Raw genomic sequence first — 17,183 nt, forward strand, 5'->3', positions numbered from 1 at the left:
TTATCAATGAGAAAAGAATATGTTGTGCCTTAATGAATATGAGTATTAGGAAGCTTCCAGATGACTGGGAGGAGAGTGGGAAAGAGATTAGGCTGTTTGTTAACCAGAATTTGATACAATGAGAATGTCCCCGCTCTGTGATGCCCCTTTCACACCGACACGGTTCCAGGGCCGGTTCGGAGCTTGAGCCTGATAAGCACCGTTTTTTCCTGTTCACACCGCAGCGGAGCCGGCTCTAAGCACCAAAAACCGGTGCTTACCAAGCACCAAAAAATTGTCGGTCTACAAGCAAGAACCGCATACGTCACGCTTACGTCGGGGGCAGGGGCGGGGTCAACCTGAGCTAACAGTTTATGGCGAGTACGGCAAATGAAAGTTGTAACAGGCAGTAGCGCTGAGCAAAGTGACTAGAACGCGACCACACACTTTATAAAGTCAGGCAACACTAACCAGGCTTCGTGTGATTCTGTTTATCTGTACCTTACTTTGACCACCCGTTCACTGTTATCGATCATTGTGGAGAGAGGCAGACATTTTGTTTTGTATGATAGCAGCTATCAGATGGAACCAATACATGGGCTGCACAGGTTGTCGTGTCCGACTATCACAAGAAGAATCATAATAAAAATACGCCGGTCAAATGTGCCTGTAGAAAACGGCTTATGCCACGATAGGATAGCAACAAGTAGTCAAGATAGTCAGTTTAGCTTCGGTTGCTATGCTAACATCACCCATCGTATACCAGAGAAACGTTCCTGACAGCGTTGTGATGCCGAACAGCGGGCAGCTCTGCAGCGGTCGGTAATTGCAGCTGAAACACATTAATAAACAATGAACCACAGCACTTATAGAAAAGCATAAGGGTTGAGAAGCAGTTATTTCATTTAATCTTTCTGGCTTCGTGTGATTAAAAGCAACACGATCATCGACCCGGCGCCGTTGGGGAGAAAATCAGCGACGTAAACGGTGACGTCATGACGCAGCCGCGGCAGCACCAGTCGGGCTCTGGGCGGTGTGAACACAACGGGGGCTGAAAATGCCATTTGAAATGGATGCTCAAATAAACATTGCAAATATTATCACACCACGCTCGACACCTCTGGAACATGGTTTATGCTAGAATGGATTTGTTCCTAGACACCAACCCTGGTTCTGCCTTGGAGCCTCTTGTGCTCTTGCTAACGTGTGCTTCGTATTCGCTCCCTTCGCACAGCATTACTGTGAGAAGATCAGATATATCATTGATCTCAATGCGGGCTCTTTAATGGTTGGCTGCAAATGTTTTAAATATCTACCAGGAGTGGGGTTCGAACCCACGAGGGCATACGCCCATCGGATCTTAAGTCCGACGCCTTAACCACTCGGCCATCCTGGTTATCTATCAGACCGCTTCCTGTGTCCAACACCTTTGCTTCACATTAGCTCCTTTGCGCTTCACATACACTTCCTCTGCCCTTAGCAGTCGCTTCACTTCTTCTCCCGATGCTCTCACTATTCAACATGCAATGTTACTTTGCATGCGCTTCACATGCCTATATTGCGCTTCCACTATGTATACGCTGCACTTCCAATGTTCATCATTAAGTTCTTTCTATGTGCTCCTACCCTTGTACCAACAGGCCTTCCTGACCCTAGCCATCTAGTGTACCAGCTGCACACCAATAAACAATGTGTGTGTTAGGTATGCAATAGCTACAATTAATTTCATGGGAGTTATTATACTAAGGTTTGTGTTGTATTTGATTATACTCTACCCTTATTGATATATTTGGCGTTGGAGATAATATTAGAAGCACGCCTCACAGCACCAAAGTGCAGCCTCCGAAATAGCCGAGCAGTTGAATCAACAGCTCTCACATTTCAACCAGAACTGAACACCATCCCCTTCAGGCAGGCCTGCTGCATCACGTGACCCTGACGAGCAGCAGCAGCAGCGCGGAGATCGTCCGGTTCAACCTGACTGATGATCAAACAGTGACGTGTGTTCCTGTACTAATGTAGCTCCTTCCAAGAGCCCAGCAGTTCAACCTTTCTATCCAGGCTTCTTGCAAACCTTTAGGATCTAAACTTCTTTTGTTCATTATTTAAGCCAACATTATTTTCCTATCTTTTCTCATTGTTAGTAAAAGGGCATGTGTGAAAGGGGCTTAACAGTCGTCAGGACAACCCGTCTGTTGTAAGGTGTACCATTTGTGTTACTTGCTGCCAAATTATTTGAAGCACCTTGCAAACATTTCTTTTGAATAATTTCTTTGCGTAAATAATGAAAAGATTTGAGGATAACCATAGATTGTGACGGATCGCCACATATAATCTAGTTGTGTTGCTCTTAACACACAAAGTCATGACAGCAGCGGATTACGTTGATGTTAAAGGACTCAATGGCCTGAATAACAACATCGTCTCCTTCTGAAAAGAATGCAGACATTGGCATTTTGAAAACTATGTGGCAACAGTTGAAGTGTATGAGCAAATCCCAATATTTCCCAGCTGTATTAGTCGTTAGTATAAGTATCACATACGTGCGGCGAGAAGCGTGACTGCAGCTGCTGATGAAGTGAGTGCAGGTCTACATCAGCTCAGTCTTGTGCCGCTGCCGCTGCCGCTGCCGCTGCCGCTGCCGCTGCCGCTGCCGCTGCCGCTGCCGCTGCTGCCGCTGCCGCTGCCGCTGCAGCTGCTGCTGCCGCTGCTGCTGCTGCTGCTGTGGGGGTTTGTCTTTCCTGCCAAGATGCAATTTGGCTGCCCTCGGCCAGCGCCGGGCCCTCCGTCTCTTAATAACTGCCACTGTTATGAAGTGTTGACAACTAATATCAGGGGGTAATTCAGCCAGAGCCTGGACCCCCCTCTGCTTTATTAAGAAGCTGAATGCTTTCAATTTCCTCCAGCATGCAGCCTGAGTGGCTTATTCTCTCTTCCTTTAGGCTCTGTTCATCTTCTTTTTGCACATTTCCACTCCTCTTCTGCACATTTCTCCCATTTCCATTTTCCCATTGCCAAGGCCTTTGTGCTCCCTTGTTTTTATTTGTGCTTGTATCTTATCAATATCATTATGTCATTTTATATTGACTTGCCCTTTCTCTGTTGGACCCTTGTTCTCCTCTCCTCAGTATCAGGAGGAGCAGAGAGTGGCAGCAGTGGGGAGAAGAGTCCCACCAGCGGGTCTTCAGCCTCGTCTAAGCGGGCCCGTACGGCCTACACCAGCGCTCAGCTGGTGGAGCTGGAGAAGGAGTTCCACTTCAACCGGTACCTGTGCCGGCCGCGCCGCGTGGAGATGGCCAACCTGCTGAACCTGTCCGAGCGGCAGATCAAGATCTGGTTCCAGAACCGACGCATGAAATACAAGAAGGACCAGAAGTCCAAGGGCCTCAGCTCCAGTTCTGGAGGGCCCTCACCCGCTGGCTCCCCCCCCCTGACCATGCAGTCCTCCGCCAGCTTCCTCAACTCCATGCACCCTATGGGAGGGGGTGGGGCGGGCTACGACGTCCCATCTCCGCCATCCTTCGGCAAACCCCACCAGGGAGTGTCCTACTCCATGTCCACTGCCTACTCCAACGTCCCCATGAAGGGCTGCCCCCCCCAGCATAAGTACGGCTCCCCAGACCCGGACTACGGCGACCCCCACCCTCACCACGGCATGGCCAGTAACGCTGGCTACGGAACTCCCAACAACATGCAGGCCAGTCCAGTGTACGTGGGGGGGGGCAGCTATGTGGAACCCATGCCTGGCTCGGGGCCCTCCATGTACGGGCTAAACCACCTCGGCCCCACGCCACCCCACCACCAAAACATGGACTACAATGGTGCGGGGCCCATGTCGGGTGCCAACGGGCACCATGTGGGTGGAGGGGGCCCCCCGGGCCCCTGCGACCCGCCCCCCCACCAGACGTACACCGAGCTGTCGGCGCACCACACCTCGACTCAGGGCAGAATCCAGGAAGCACCCAAGCTCACTCACCTGTAGCAGGTTTGCAACAACACGACAACGTAGGAAGTAGTGAAGACGACAGACTAACAGACTAACTAACATGTGGGGACCTGCTGCTGCACGGGGACAGCAGGGGGGCCACAAGGAGACAGACAGGAGCCATCCAGTGGTTTGTCCTGTGCCCTACAGCCTCAGAGAGCCCCCCCCCCCTGTTTACACGGCCTGACCAGTATGAGGGCGTTCACTGTTACTCTGAAAGTGCAGTTAGCTGTAAACACAAAGGTAGGGCTGTAATAAGCCGCAGCGAGGGACAGACACGTTCCAAGAGACACTCAAATCAATGGTGGTGCTAAAACACTTTCAAACAGGAACCAAACTTACGATCCGCTCCTGAAACATTACATTATCAGACAGTTCGAAATTAGGAATGTTCATACGAAAGAGGATGAGTGCCACGTTGACAACATTTTTGAGATCTTAATTTATTATTTTAAGTGCTGAGATTAAAGACAGAATTCAGACTTTTCTCAGAACTAAGAATTCAACATTTGTTCACAGGTGGCCCTAATTTTCTTCCGTATGTTCAAGAATTAAAGCGAGCATTATCAGATTTACCCATGAATCATTTAACTTGCACATTAAAACTGCCTAATATTTAAGTATACTTTACCAGTGATTGTTCCATTAGAACTCTTGATTTTGTACCCACGTTTAGGCATCTCACATGAACCCTTTTTTAGAGCAGTGTACACTCCACTCTGTCCCAGGGCAGTGAGGCATATTGTACATTACATTGCATTTAGCTGACGCTTTTATCCAAAGCGACTCACAATAAGTGCATTCGACCAAGATACAAGCTTGAGGCGTGGAAGAAGAGGTTTACAGTCTCCCACGTCCCCTGGGGACAATACACGTCAGGGAGCTCATCTTGTGGGAGTGTAGCAGAGACATATCGGCAGCTGTACAGCACAACAGGATTTATGGTGAGCACCATTGTTTAGTCAGTGTTAGACTGATCATCGGCACAGTCAATCAAAACAACTATATACTGAGTACTAGAGATTCAGAAATAAATATATTTGTCAGAAACCCCCCAAAAATCAAATATGAAAGAACACCTCTAAGTATGATGTGTGTGTGTGGGTGGGGCAAATTGCCGTCCAGCTGGCCTGCTGTTAGAGCTTGGAGTATGCGGTTTTAAATGTGTACTATGATAAGGAAACCTTCCCCCTAAGACACACACATATACAAACTCCCGGCTGCTAAATGAAATTTTTTAATGGGCAGTTAACGAGGTGGTTAGATTTATGGCGCCGGGCTCTCTCCCCCTCCAGGCTACACATGTTGTTGTCAGCCGGGCTGAGCTATGTGGAGAACCGTCCTCTCCATCAGCTGAGAGAGGGAGAGCACAAATATGTCTCCCTCGTTCCACAGAGCATAAAAACCACTGGATGTTCTCCGTCTCTCCGTCTCGTTCTCCTCCTGCTGTCCCCGCCTCTCTCCGATCCACTACTAACACTCTCCTGTCTGTGGCAGCAGCACATGGCTTCTGAAGGAGGCTACACATCCCACAACCCGCCACAGACCGCCGCCCCCCCCCCCCCCACACACACACACACACACACATCCCCACATATGCATTCACCACCCCTCCCATCAATCTAACAGGGTTTAAGAAGCTACACGAGGCTAAAGTAGCTCCCATACACACACTGCTGTGCTAAGCTACTTTAGCTAATCACACACACACAGCAACGCTAAGCTAGCTTCCTTTCGTTGCCACACACCCACAGCGGGGTCACGCCAGCTGTTGACATCTTTGAACAAACACATGAGAGGACACGGAAGAGACATGTTTAATGTTCTTATTTTAGCACATCATCGACACAGGGTAAATAATAAGAGTGGAGAACAATATTTATTTATGTTTGGCTACGTCATTGTCCTCTGTCTGTCTCTCCCTCTCTTTCTCTATCTCTCTTTCTATCACCTTATAATATTGTTTTATTTTGTTCTCACATATCTTGACTTTTAACGTGGACACAGGGTATATATTTGAACAAAAATGCATGTCCCAGAAATCTGAGCTGATGTATTTCACACATATTTAAAACAACTGGGTTTATTTGTCAGTGAGGACGGTGGGGGGGACACACATCACACATGACAAGTGTGTGTGTTGGACCCCTATTTCACTCTGCTCTTCTAGACATAAACCCTCTGTATGGTTTTAAAGTGCAGATCTACACACATGCTTTCCACATCTGGGCATCATTGTTGCACTTAGAGTTGACATTTTGATGGTTAAAAGGTAAAAGATAATAATAATAATAATAAAATCTTATTTTGAAGACGGAAGGCCCTCCAATCAAAGCGTCTTTCGCCAATGTGTGTTCGAGTGAACATTCATATATAAATATTTATTTGTTATAGCCAGTTTAAAAAGACTTTCTGTTTTGTATTATTATTATTTATCCTTCATGTATTTATATCGAGAAAAAATACTGTACTTTTTTAGTATTTACCTGTTATGAAAGAAAAAAAATGTTGTGTTTCTTCTTGTCCGATGTACTGAAGTTACATTTTTTAGTTCTTGTATTTTAGAAGAAGATAGGTAGTTTTTATGTTCCTAAAATGACCCTTGTACATACATGTCTTGGCTTGTACAGGGAGCAGGCTCGGGGGGGATTGGTGACTCATCCGAGCTTAGTCGGAAAAATGTAGACAAACTATTAGCTGGAAAAAAGTCTTTTTGGAGAAAAACAACTTCTTTTTTGTCCTTTGTAGCTCCTTTTCCTTTCACTGTTGAGAGAGTTGTCTGTCGAGAAATTCTTTAATAAAATGTTACGTTATTCAGAGCTATCGTCGGTTTGTCTATGATTCTCAGGTGTGGTGGTAAATAATCATTAAAGAAATGAAAGGGCATTACTGATTGGTTAGGCCGTGTTTCTGTCAGGAACACAATAAGAGCATGCGTTGATGACGTGTTGGCCAAACAGGAAGTTAGCATCTCAAGGGCCACAGGAAGTTAGCCTCTCAAGGGCCACAGGAAGTTAGCCTCTCAAGGGCTCCCACAACCAAAATATGGGATTTCCCCATTTCATTTCAGGGTATTGAGAGAAAATAAGCTCTGTGGCAAAGACACGTTTATGATACTTCCGAATACTAAACGCCACGTTATGATACTTTAAGCGTAAATGCAGTCGGCTGAAATAAAAAGCTAACACAATGCTATAGACCACATGTGTCAAACTCAAGGCCCGGGGGCCAAATCAGGCCCGTGGTGGATTTAATTTCGGTCCGCAGGATAATTTTTGATTCCTATTAGATCTGGCCCGCCGGTGTATTGCACACACCTTCACTCCATCCTGAGGGTCTCCTCCGCTCAGAGCCGGACCCCAAACATTGATGACCTTGAGCCCGAGATGAGATGCCAAGTATCTGCTTGAACTAGCATCTCAGAGCAGCACACTGAGTCCAATGGATGCTTCCTTCTGCACTTTCTCTCTCACGACAGCAGGGCATGTTTGTTTCTCTTTGAGGGGAATAGTTTTGTTGACGCTGTTGTTGGCCGGTGGAGAAATGTACTCATAAGAAGTGACTCTGAAAAGCTGCAGATAGAGCCATAAGAAGTGACTCTGAAAAGCTGCAGATAGAGCCATAAGAAGTGACTCTGAAAAGCTGCAGATAGAGCCATAAGAAATGAATGCAGCTGATTATTTAATGTTTAATGTTGTTTTTATAGGCAGTAATTGAAGCGTTGTTAGTTCCAGGTTTAATATGTGCAATAAGTTCATTTCAATAAGTTCTGCAATAAACATTGAACCAGTCGGCCCTCCACTAGTACCCATTTTGAAATGTCGGCCCACTGTGTATTTGAGTTTGCCCCCCGTGCTATAAACAAACGACAACACGGTCGCATGGGCGCACATCACCACACTTAGCAAAAGGCGGCTAATGTTTGGCGTCATGGCGTTTATCTTATTTAGTCACTTATTAGCAACGGCCATTTTTATGACACACTGAAGCGTTGTGCGTTCACCAGTGGGGTATTACCGTTACCGACGTGTTTTATGCCGTAGAACAACCACAGACCTTGTAACCAAAAACACGTACAAAAAAACATTGACTTCATAACAAAGTGGTAAAATGCATTCCCGGGTGTAAGGACTCATGACTGCACCACTATTTTCGTGGCTAACATCATTATTAAATATGCTAATTATTGAACAGCGCTATCAGAACTCAAGTCTGGTTCTGTCGTAGTGCATATTTGTACATGACCAATACAAACAAATCCCTACCCTCTAAAGATCAGCTGGCTTCCGTGATAGAGAATAATAAAGCCTTAATCTGTGGAGACTAACCCTTTGAAGGATACATGTCACCATCAATATTTCACCTATAAATCTTTTCAACATTCAAATGACTTGCTTTTAGATGCATACCTTTTTGAGGGCAAAATGGTACATGGTCCCAGGCAGAAAAAGGTACAATAGTTGTATAAATATTAAGGAACAATATACAAATACAGTGTGGGTTAGGCTAGGTTTCAAGCAAATGTTGACAAAATATACATTTCTTCCAATTGATATAAATGTTTTCCTATTTGCTTAAGATAAATGCCAACCTTTGCACTGAACAAAACTGAAATATTGACTTTAATTAAATGTATTATGTCAACAACTAACCCTCATAATAAGTTGAACCTAATATTTAGTATTTAAACGTAATAGTATTGCTTTCAACTAAACTAATGCAGTTGTGTGAAATCTGTTGACATAATACATTCAATTAAAGTCAAGTTGTAGTGTTTTCAGCGAAGGTATATGCTGAGTAGTGTTTTCGGAGTGTATTAGATCCGATGATGTGGCTCAGGTCCATGCGCTGCCTCGATGTGCTGTTGAGGATCTGGGGTCCTTGTTTCCAGCAGCTTGTGTCTGCTGATGACCTGACACTGGTGCAGGATTGAATATCAGATGTACTGCAGGCTAAAGCATGGCCGCACTGTCAGAACACATCTACAGCCTGGAGCGACATGTAACATGACAGAAGTACAAAAAAACGTCAATCTAGGAGAAATACAAATCTGCTTCTGGTCTCCTTTATGCTTTCCAAAGTAGAAAGGAGTACACAAACTGTGCTACTGTATATGGCCGGTGTTCATCGAGCGTACTGATTAGTAACACCAAGATATAGCATCAGAGAAGGTCTAAGGTCGGACCCAACAACTATTCCTGGACTGAAACCTAAAACCTGCTGTGGCTGGAGTCCTCTTCTTTAGCTCTGTCGTGATTGGCTGATTCCTCCAAACTATCTTTACAGAAAAAGATCCGTCAGAACTATTCTTATACAGTTCAGTGACGAGTACTGTAAAGTATTGCATCTAAAGAATCATGTTTATCTCTCACAAGTCACAAATGCTGAACAAAATATTTAGGACTCAATTTCTCTACAAAACAAATACACTTTCGCAAGAATGACTATATAATATATATACATGATGATTTGAAATGATTCAATAGGTATGTTTTCACAAAGGGACTGTTTAACGTTTTATTACTCTGTTAAGATGGGAATGTTGGAGATATGGGCCGGAGAGATATCGATGCAGAAAACAGGTCCAATGGAATGTTCTGAGTAACAGGGTCATGGTTTCTGTTGAGTTCTTAATGTATTTCTTTGTAAACAAGCAAAGTGCTAGTTCCAGTCACCTGGACAGAAGGCTGAGAGTCTCTGTGGTTAATATGACAGACACATGGCAACGCACCAGACTATCTATTGCAGTTAGCACTACAGGTCAAATACATACTGTGGAATTTGGGCTGAAACTGTCCTTTACGTTCACTTACCACTTCTGTGAAACATAAATGACTCAACATGGGGCAAGCGTTTTGGCTGTGAGTGAGGCCTGCATGATGATCCTTTGTTATAGTATGCATATATGTCTTAGTCATTCACCCCAGCATCATGTTAACTATCTACTATTCATATTTCCAAAAGGGGTTCTCTCATTATTTCTTAATGTAAAGTAGCAAAGAGGTTTTTCTTTTCTTCAACCCCAGATATTCTCTTTAGGCTAGTATTGGACTATTCAACTATAGTCCCCTGTTTGTCACTATTACGCAATTACACCAATGTCATCCATCAACTTTTTTTTATTTCCCAGTTGTCTTTTTTTCTACTCTTAATCTTCATGAGAAATCTTATTTAGGAGAATCAAAATAAGTCACCCCCCCCCCCCCCCACCCCCAAGTGTGGCCACATAACCAGAGTAAAGCCAGGGAGCAGAAACAGATCAGACTCCTCTCTCCCAATGTTTTCACCCCATTCAACTTTTTGTTTCTGTGTCTTGTGTTCCTGTTTATGTCTAAAAAAAGCCCCGAAGCCTCGGCCCGGTCACATGGTGTGTCCCCCCCCCCCCACACATCTCTATCTCTTGAACGCGCTCGTGCTGAGGCCTGAGAGCAGCATAAAACTTGGGACATAAATCAGGCTCCCATAAATAATGGCCGTACTTCCCTTTACATCTCCGTTGGACTAACAGACAATAAAAACACCAATAAGCAGAGATTGGATCTAATTTATTGCCTCATAAAAGCAGACGCAGAGCTCGGTGCAGCTATTACTGCAGAACACACACTCCCAGCCAGGTTACAATTAAAAACTAATAAGGTCACACTCTTCAGGTGGATTAGACTATACTTTAGTTTAAGATGTATTTTAAGGTATTTTAAAGAGCACACCTTATTACACAACATATACTTTTTTTTCACAAATGTCCTCTATTAAACACAAATACAAGTACGTATTCAAATGTTTTGGAGTTCTTTGAAATAAATAATACCATCAATAATAGTAATAACAATAACAGTGAAACTATTAGATCTTAAACTTTTTTCTTTGTCTTTTAATTTGTCTTTTTCATATGTATTACTATTATTTTACAATTGTATTTACAATTTCTACCCGGAACTTGAACTAATTAAAAATATCAATAATTAATGTTACATTTTAAATTCGATAACAATTCAACTGGAATAGAAATACGTGTTTTACCCTCAGTATCTCCAAAACAAAAGAGCCCACTGATAAATAAAATAATGTAAAAACATATTCCAGCACACCCGGAAACAAATATCTGTTCTCCCGCAAAACTCCCCATCAATTCCTCGGAATTTTACAACAAGAAAAAAATGGATAAAAAAGTAAGAAATGTTATAATGAAAGCAGCTGCTGTGGTGTATTGTGATAGGAGCTCGGTCAGCAGTGCGTGGTGTGTTCAAGTCGCCTCGGCCTGCTCACTGCTGCTTTCTGCTGCTCAATGACTTCCCTCCCACTCACATTGCTGCTTCTGTTGCCTCTCTCTCAGAGTCAGAGGGCAAACCAAATGGCATGGGAACAAGAGGGAAACGACTGTGTGAGCTAAATAAGTTGTACATTTGTCTCTGGTTTATTTCTCAACAGATAGCCTACATTATTTCTCCATGACATACGAGCGTATTTACTTTGCGGAAAAGCAGCGTAAAAATATGGAATACTGAATTTAAAAGGGGAGAAATGGAGAGAGAGGTGTGCTTGTTATGCAGGCACAGAGAGGGGCCGCTGTCAGCCTCTTTGCGGGGCCTGAAAGATTGATCACCGCACTTCTTTTCCCACTCGGGGCTCCTCGGGACCTCCCTAAAAATACGCTCCTCCAAACTGCCTGATCTTTATAAAAATCTACATGTGCGTCCTGTGGAGTCTGAATGCCCCATCAGCACACTCTCACTTAGTATTAGCGTTTACATTATTGCTGCTGTATTATTATTTTTTGACTAAGAGGAACAGGAGGCCTCTTCCCCTCCTTCCATGCAGGAGCGACCTCGCTGTGAACTCTGTGCGTAAACACAGCGAACATTTTAACACTCATGCATCACACTGTGGAGAGTGAGAGAAGCTAGCAACACTTTGGTAGTGTGCAGCAGAGGCTATTCAAGGTGGATTGTATTTAGACAACATAAAGGCTTACTATTTTAAGCATATACGCGCACTTAGGGAAAGCCATTACATCACGAATACAAGAAGAGGTCTATTAAGAAATGTAAATGTTCACTTACACCAACAGGCTGCCTCCCTCCCCAGTTAAATCTAAATGTTTAGAATCTGCAGAAATCTTCTCCATCCTCTCCTCCTGAGCGGCTGCGCCATCTAAAACCCTCCCAAACTTTCTAAATTGAGGATTTTCAGCCTCTGTCACACGTTATAAGATTAATGATCTGTGTGGTGTAAACAGTAGTTTTTTTTCTAAGCGAGCCATATTGTAAACGGTGGTGGCCAGCCTAATGTTAACAGTCATTACATCACCCATAGGACCGAAATGTGTCCGGGGGATGCGCTATTGTTTGTGCGTAACGCGGGGCCGGGATGCGCCGACCCGCCGCCCACACAGCACACATGGCGACCGGCCGCCTTCACGTTTTCTCTCCCTGGACTTTACCCCCCGTGAGGACTAAACAATAGCAGCTATCCTACGATATAGCCCCTCTCTGCCACAGAAAATAATAATGCTGCTTCCCACAGCCATCACTGCCGTCAGGCCCGGGCTCCTGATTGGTTGTATTCGGTCACGTGACCAGGAATTGGCTGCAATTTCGCCCCATAGATCTTCAGTTTAGCCTACCCAGGTCCCCATACGCTAGTAATATCACCAATATACAATTATTAAATAGCCACCGCATTTACGCCATTGCTGTCGGGACCCTTACACGCTCGTGGTTTTTTTTTTTCATTTATTTTTGTACAAAGCCATATTGTGTTGTGAGCGTGTGCGGGCGTGCTTGCATGTGTGTATGTTTTATTTTGGGGAAGGGATTGTTTCGGGGGTCTCGCCGTTTGAGGTAGAAGCCGGTTTGAGGGAGCAATGAATTTTGAATTTGAGAGGGAGATCGGTTTTATAAACAGCCAGCCGTCCCTAGCAGAGTGCCTGACGTCCTTCCCCGCCGTCCTGGAGTCATTTCAAACTTCATCAATCAAGGACTCGACAGTAATTCCGCCTCCCTTTGAGCACACCATCCCCAGCCTCAGCCCCTGCACAGCCAGCCAGCCGAGACCGACTGCTAGGAGCCAGCAGAACCGGAGGACCTCCGTCACTAATGGCCTCCAGACGCAGCACCGAGCCGCCCAGCAGCCCTGCCCGCCCGGCCAGGCCCCTGCCCCGGCCACCGCCATCCTGGCCGGACCGCTGGCCCACGAGTTCCCCTGGATGAAGGAGAAGAAGTCATCCAAGAAGCCCCCCAAGCCTGGGAGCAGCTCCAGCGGTGGCATATCCATCATCCCCCCTGCCTCTTCCTCCCTGTCGCCGACCGCCTCCGGGTACGCTTCGGCGGGCATCGAGTCACCCACAGGTCGGTATGCTGGGAGCGGCTGTGTGTGTGTGTGTGTGTGTGATGGGAGTGTGATATGCAGCTTGTGCTTTATTTTTGTGTTCATCTTCATTTCACATCCACTCTATAACTTACCATGCATTACACACAGCAAGGATTTGGTTAGATAATATTGTCTTTTTCCAGTGTGTGTGTGTGTGTGTATATTTTGCAGTGCAGTGCTGTGATGCTGTGTCAACAGGGAAGCCACATCGACACCCCTGCATTATGCTGCAGTGCTTTGCTCTATAGTCTTCATCATGCATGTACACATGCACCATTTAACGCGATGTTCCAAAATCGGTCATTGTTTTTGTTTATCATTCAGAATGAAGTTGTAAGAGTGCAAACCAGGCACAGGTCTGCATCATTTTAATTATGCACCATCTAAAGCTTACACTTCCAACCGTTGTTCTGCCTATACACTTCTTCATTGTGCGTAAAGACTACAGAGGCGGGTTTTTCATCCATTCTGCAGATTCTGTTGTTTGGGTGCATGGTGGGGCTTCAGCAGCGTCGCCATGGCATTATATATTCATAACACAACTGAGGGGGTAGCCATATTGGATGGAGGTAGGGAATATAATGGCGAGGCAGAGCAACAGAATGATGGGGTGGGGGTTGGGGGAGGTAGCTGCATGCACACAGGATACAGACTGCACACAATCAGATTGTCTTGGGTTTAGGCCATTGCTGTCTTTTTCACTGCCCTCCATTACAATCACTGTACTTTTTTTTTCTCCACACACATAAAATCCCACCAGGTCTCGTGTTCCTTTCTCGCCCAATTTCCTGCCTTTTCTGCCTCATTCACAAAGCTATTCATGGCTTAAGTTATGTTTGGTGTCACATCGACATTCCTACATCTCCCTGTACATTTCCCCATGATCTATTTATTGTCTTCTCTTTCGGTTCTCTGATCTCATACTGCAGCCTCTCACGCCAGACTTTACAGAAGAGAAAACAGTTTTACCATTATCATCTGCCTTTATCTGCCTTTTTACTATATTATTATTTTTTTACCATCAACAAATTGGCCCGCTCTAACAGTTATGGCTTTGGCTGCTACTGTAATCGGAAGGAGTATTTTTTACGAGAGTGTTTGTGTTTTATTACTGTTTTATTACAGACAGAAGAGCCGAGGGGATTTCTGCTCGATGCTGAAGCAGCTTATTTCTTGGTTGGAAATCTCGCACGCAATAAAATTGCAGAGGTTTTACAGCTCTCATGAAATAGATTACAACTTGAAGTTTAAACGAACTATAAAATAAAAAGGGCAAAAGATTTTACACATAAATCCCCAATATTATTTTGCTCTCCTTTTATTTGTATTTGTCTCTGCAGACCCGAGCCATGCGGGTCTGGATGGTGGAGCCGGGTCCCGACGGCTGCGCACCGCCTACACCAACACCCAGCTGCTGGAACTGGAGAAGGAGTTCCACTTTAACAAGTACCTATGCCGGCCCAGGAGGGTGGAGATCGCCGCGCTGTTGGACCTGACCGAGCGACAGGTGAAAGTTTGGTTCCAGAACCGGCGCATGAAACACAAGCGCCAGACTACGCACCACCGGGACGGAGGGGGGCATGAATCCATCGACCCGGGCGGGTTTGAGCCGCTCGAAGGCGCCGATGCCTCCTCTCCGTACTCGAGTCAGCCGCTGGAAGCATCTGGCACCGGGGAGGCGACGTCGGACGGAGAGGCGGGGAGCTGCAATCCATCTTCGGCCGCCTACGCGAATGACAGCGGGGATAATACACAACCCACGCCGGAGGAGGGAGGCCGATTGAGCCGCCCTGAACGCCCACCGCTTCCAGGGGCATCTGGCTCCTCTGACTCCCCTCCTGCGCCTCAGAACTCCGCCGATATCCCGGGTCTAATGCAGCTCAGCGAGGCCGGGCCCACAGCACCCGATCCGTCCTTCTCCGAGCAGCGGGATTCCTCTGCTCCTGCTGACGCGTCCTCATCCACCTCCTCGCTCCCCGACCTCACCTTCTTCGCCGTGGACTCCTGCCTGTCTCCCAGCCTGCAGAGCTCCCTGGATAGCCCGGTGGATTTCTCCGAGGAGGACTTCGATTTATTCACAAGCACACTGTGCACCATAGATCTGCACAACCTCAACTTCTGAGAGAAATAAAGAAGACTAATAAAAGAGGAGGACGGGTGAACAATCGAGCGGAGGCGACGGCTGTTTAAAAAGCATTAATGCTTCGAGGCAACATTTCTGAATGAATTTATGTTCTTCTCAAAATATTGGTTTATATATTTTTGCTGGTGTTATTTTGCAGCTATAATATAGAGATAGGCCTAAATACATTTTTAAACATCGAAGGAACAATTCATTTTTCCACCATCGAAACGTTTTTTTTTCTTGTCCATTCTTCAGGTAGCCTATTTATTGCCTCGTTTTTGTTCAAATGATTAGCCCTTTTCCGTTTGTGTGGATTTTTCCTCGTGCATTTTTGTGCAGCTTCATGGATTCTAAATAACTTCTCAGGAACTGTTCGATGCAGAAAGCTGGACTGCTTTTACACAATCTCAACTCCAGAGAAGCCCTGCTGATGACCCGAGTTTTAGACCCGTTTATTTATTGAGATTCTTTAATAGTGAAAATCCAAATTATTTATTGTACATATATTTTCATAGTGGAATAATAATAATAAAAACACACAAACATTTACGATGTCTTTGTATTGGCTAAATTAATTAACGGAGTGCCTAATAACACCTAATAATTGTGTGAAAATATATACGGCATGCAGTAGCCTAAATATATTTTTGTATGAAGTGAAAGATAATAGTGCTTACAGTGAATTTTTTTAATAGCCTATCGTAAATAACAAACAAAATGAGCCTCAGTAGAACTATTAGCCTATTATTATTATGCTAATGTTTATTGTTAATAGTTTTACAATATTTTGCCAAATTGGACATTTTGAATCTGTTTAAATAGCCTATATTTTGTTCCATAAGCGGTAGCCTAGTTTTAAACCAGATTGTTCTTTTATTCTAATTGTTAAGATAAGGCTTAAGGCTATGTCATGAGGCTATGTGTTATTTTACTTTTTTGATCGTCTGATATCCTATTTTAATGTTGTGTCATGATGCTAGTTTCCAGTTTAAATGTTCCATCTTGTTTTCCCACCCTTTAGGCTACAACATAAACATATAGCCTGATATACCCTGGCATGGCCCAGATATGGTTGTTTACACAGAGATAACCCTTAAGAGCGAGATATTTTCCAGAGCAGATAAAAAGAGGAGAAACAGTCCGAGGCCACAGCGATTGTTTCCACACACACACACACACACACACACACACACACACACACACACACACACACACACACACACACACACACACACACACACACACACACACACACACACACACACACACACACACACACACACACACACACACGCACACACACACACACACACACACGCACACACACACAATTAACTCCTTCACACTTAGCTTAACATTACATTGGTAGCCCTCTGCCTCGGAGCTGGCCTGGAGCCTATGGTTAGCATAGCATGGCCTAGCTTCCACCATGTCAGAGCAGCAGAGATGCTACAATATAGTCTTTGAGGAGGCCCAGAGCTAACATGAGCTAGCTACTTTAGTGAAGCTAACTGTAGCTTGTATTGCTAATTATCCTCCTCCATTAAGATAGAAGGGTAAATCTAGAGCAAACCTTGAATTAGCATGGTTACATGGTTAAGAGAGATAGAGTGTAGTTTGTGTGTGTTGCTAACTAGCTGCTCCTCCCCCCACAGTCAAAATGGCGCTGAAGACAAAGCAGGATGTGAACAATGAGCAGTGGCAGCCATTACAGGATGACTGCTC

The 17,183-nt window shown here is 45.0% G+C and overlaps 2 protein-coding genes and 1 non-coding gene across 7 annotated transcripts in view; 2 read left to right on the top strand and 1 right to left on the bottom strand.

Moving 5' to 3' along the window:
- hoxb3a (homeobox B3a) overlaps window positions 1-6,783 on the top strand; it is a 68,319-nt gene extending 61,536 nt beyond the window's left edge. For all 5 annotated transcript variants that reach the window (XM_071203925.1, XM_034088477.2, XM_071203926.1 and 2 more), the window contains one exon: window positions 3,108-6,783. In XM_071203925.1, coding sequence (XP_071060026.1) covers window positions 3,108-3,961 — 854 coding nt within the window. In that variant the 3' untranslated portion in view covers window positions 3,962-6,783. The remainder of the gene's footprint in view (window positions 1-3,107) is intronic.
- Window positions 1,293-1,375, bottom strand: trnal-uaa (transfer RNA leucine (anticodon UAA)). The gene has a single exon. It is a non-coding gene; the product is annotated as a tRNA-Leu (tRNA).
- Window positions 6,784-12,827: 6,044 nt separating the features above from the next.
- On the top strand, window positions 12,828-16,005 carry hoxb2a (homeobox B2a). Its single transcript, XM_034088479.1, has 2 exons — window positions 12,828-13,311; window positions 14,674-16,005. The coding sequence occupies exons 1-2, from the start codon at window positions 12,828-12,830 to the stop codon at window positions 15,453-15,455; spliced, it is 1,266 nt and encodes a 421-aa protein (XP_033944370.1). The 3' UTR covers window positions 15,456-16,005.
- Window positions 16,006-17,183: the final 1,178 nt, after the last annotated feature.

The sequence above is a fragment of the Pseudochaenichthys georgianus genome, chromosome 8 (genome assembly GCF_902827115.2).
Source record: "Pseudochaenichthys georgianus chromosome 8, fPseGeo1.2, whole genome shotgun sequence".
In the NCBI taxonomy this organism is placed as follows: Eukaryota; Metazoa; Chordata; class Actinopteri; order Perciformes; family Channichthyidae; genus Pseudochaenichthys; species Pseudochaenichthys georgianus.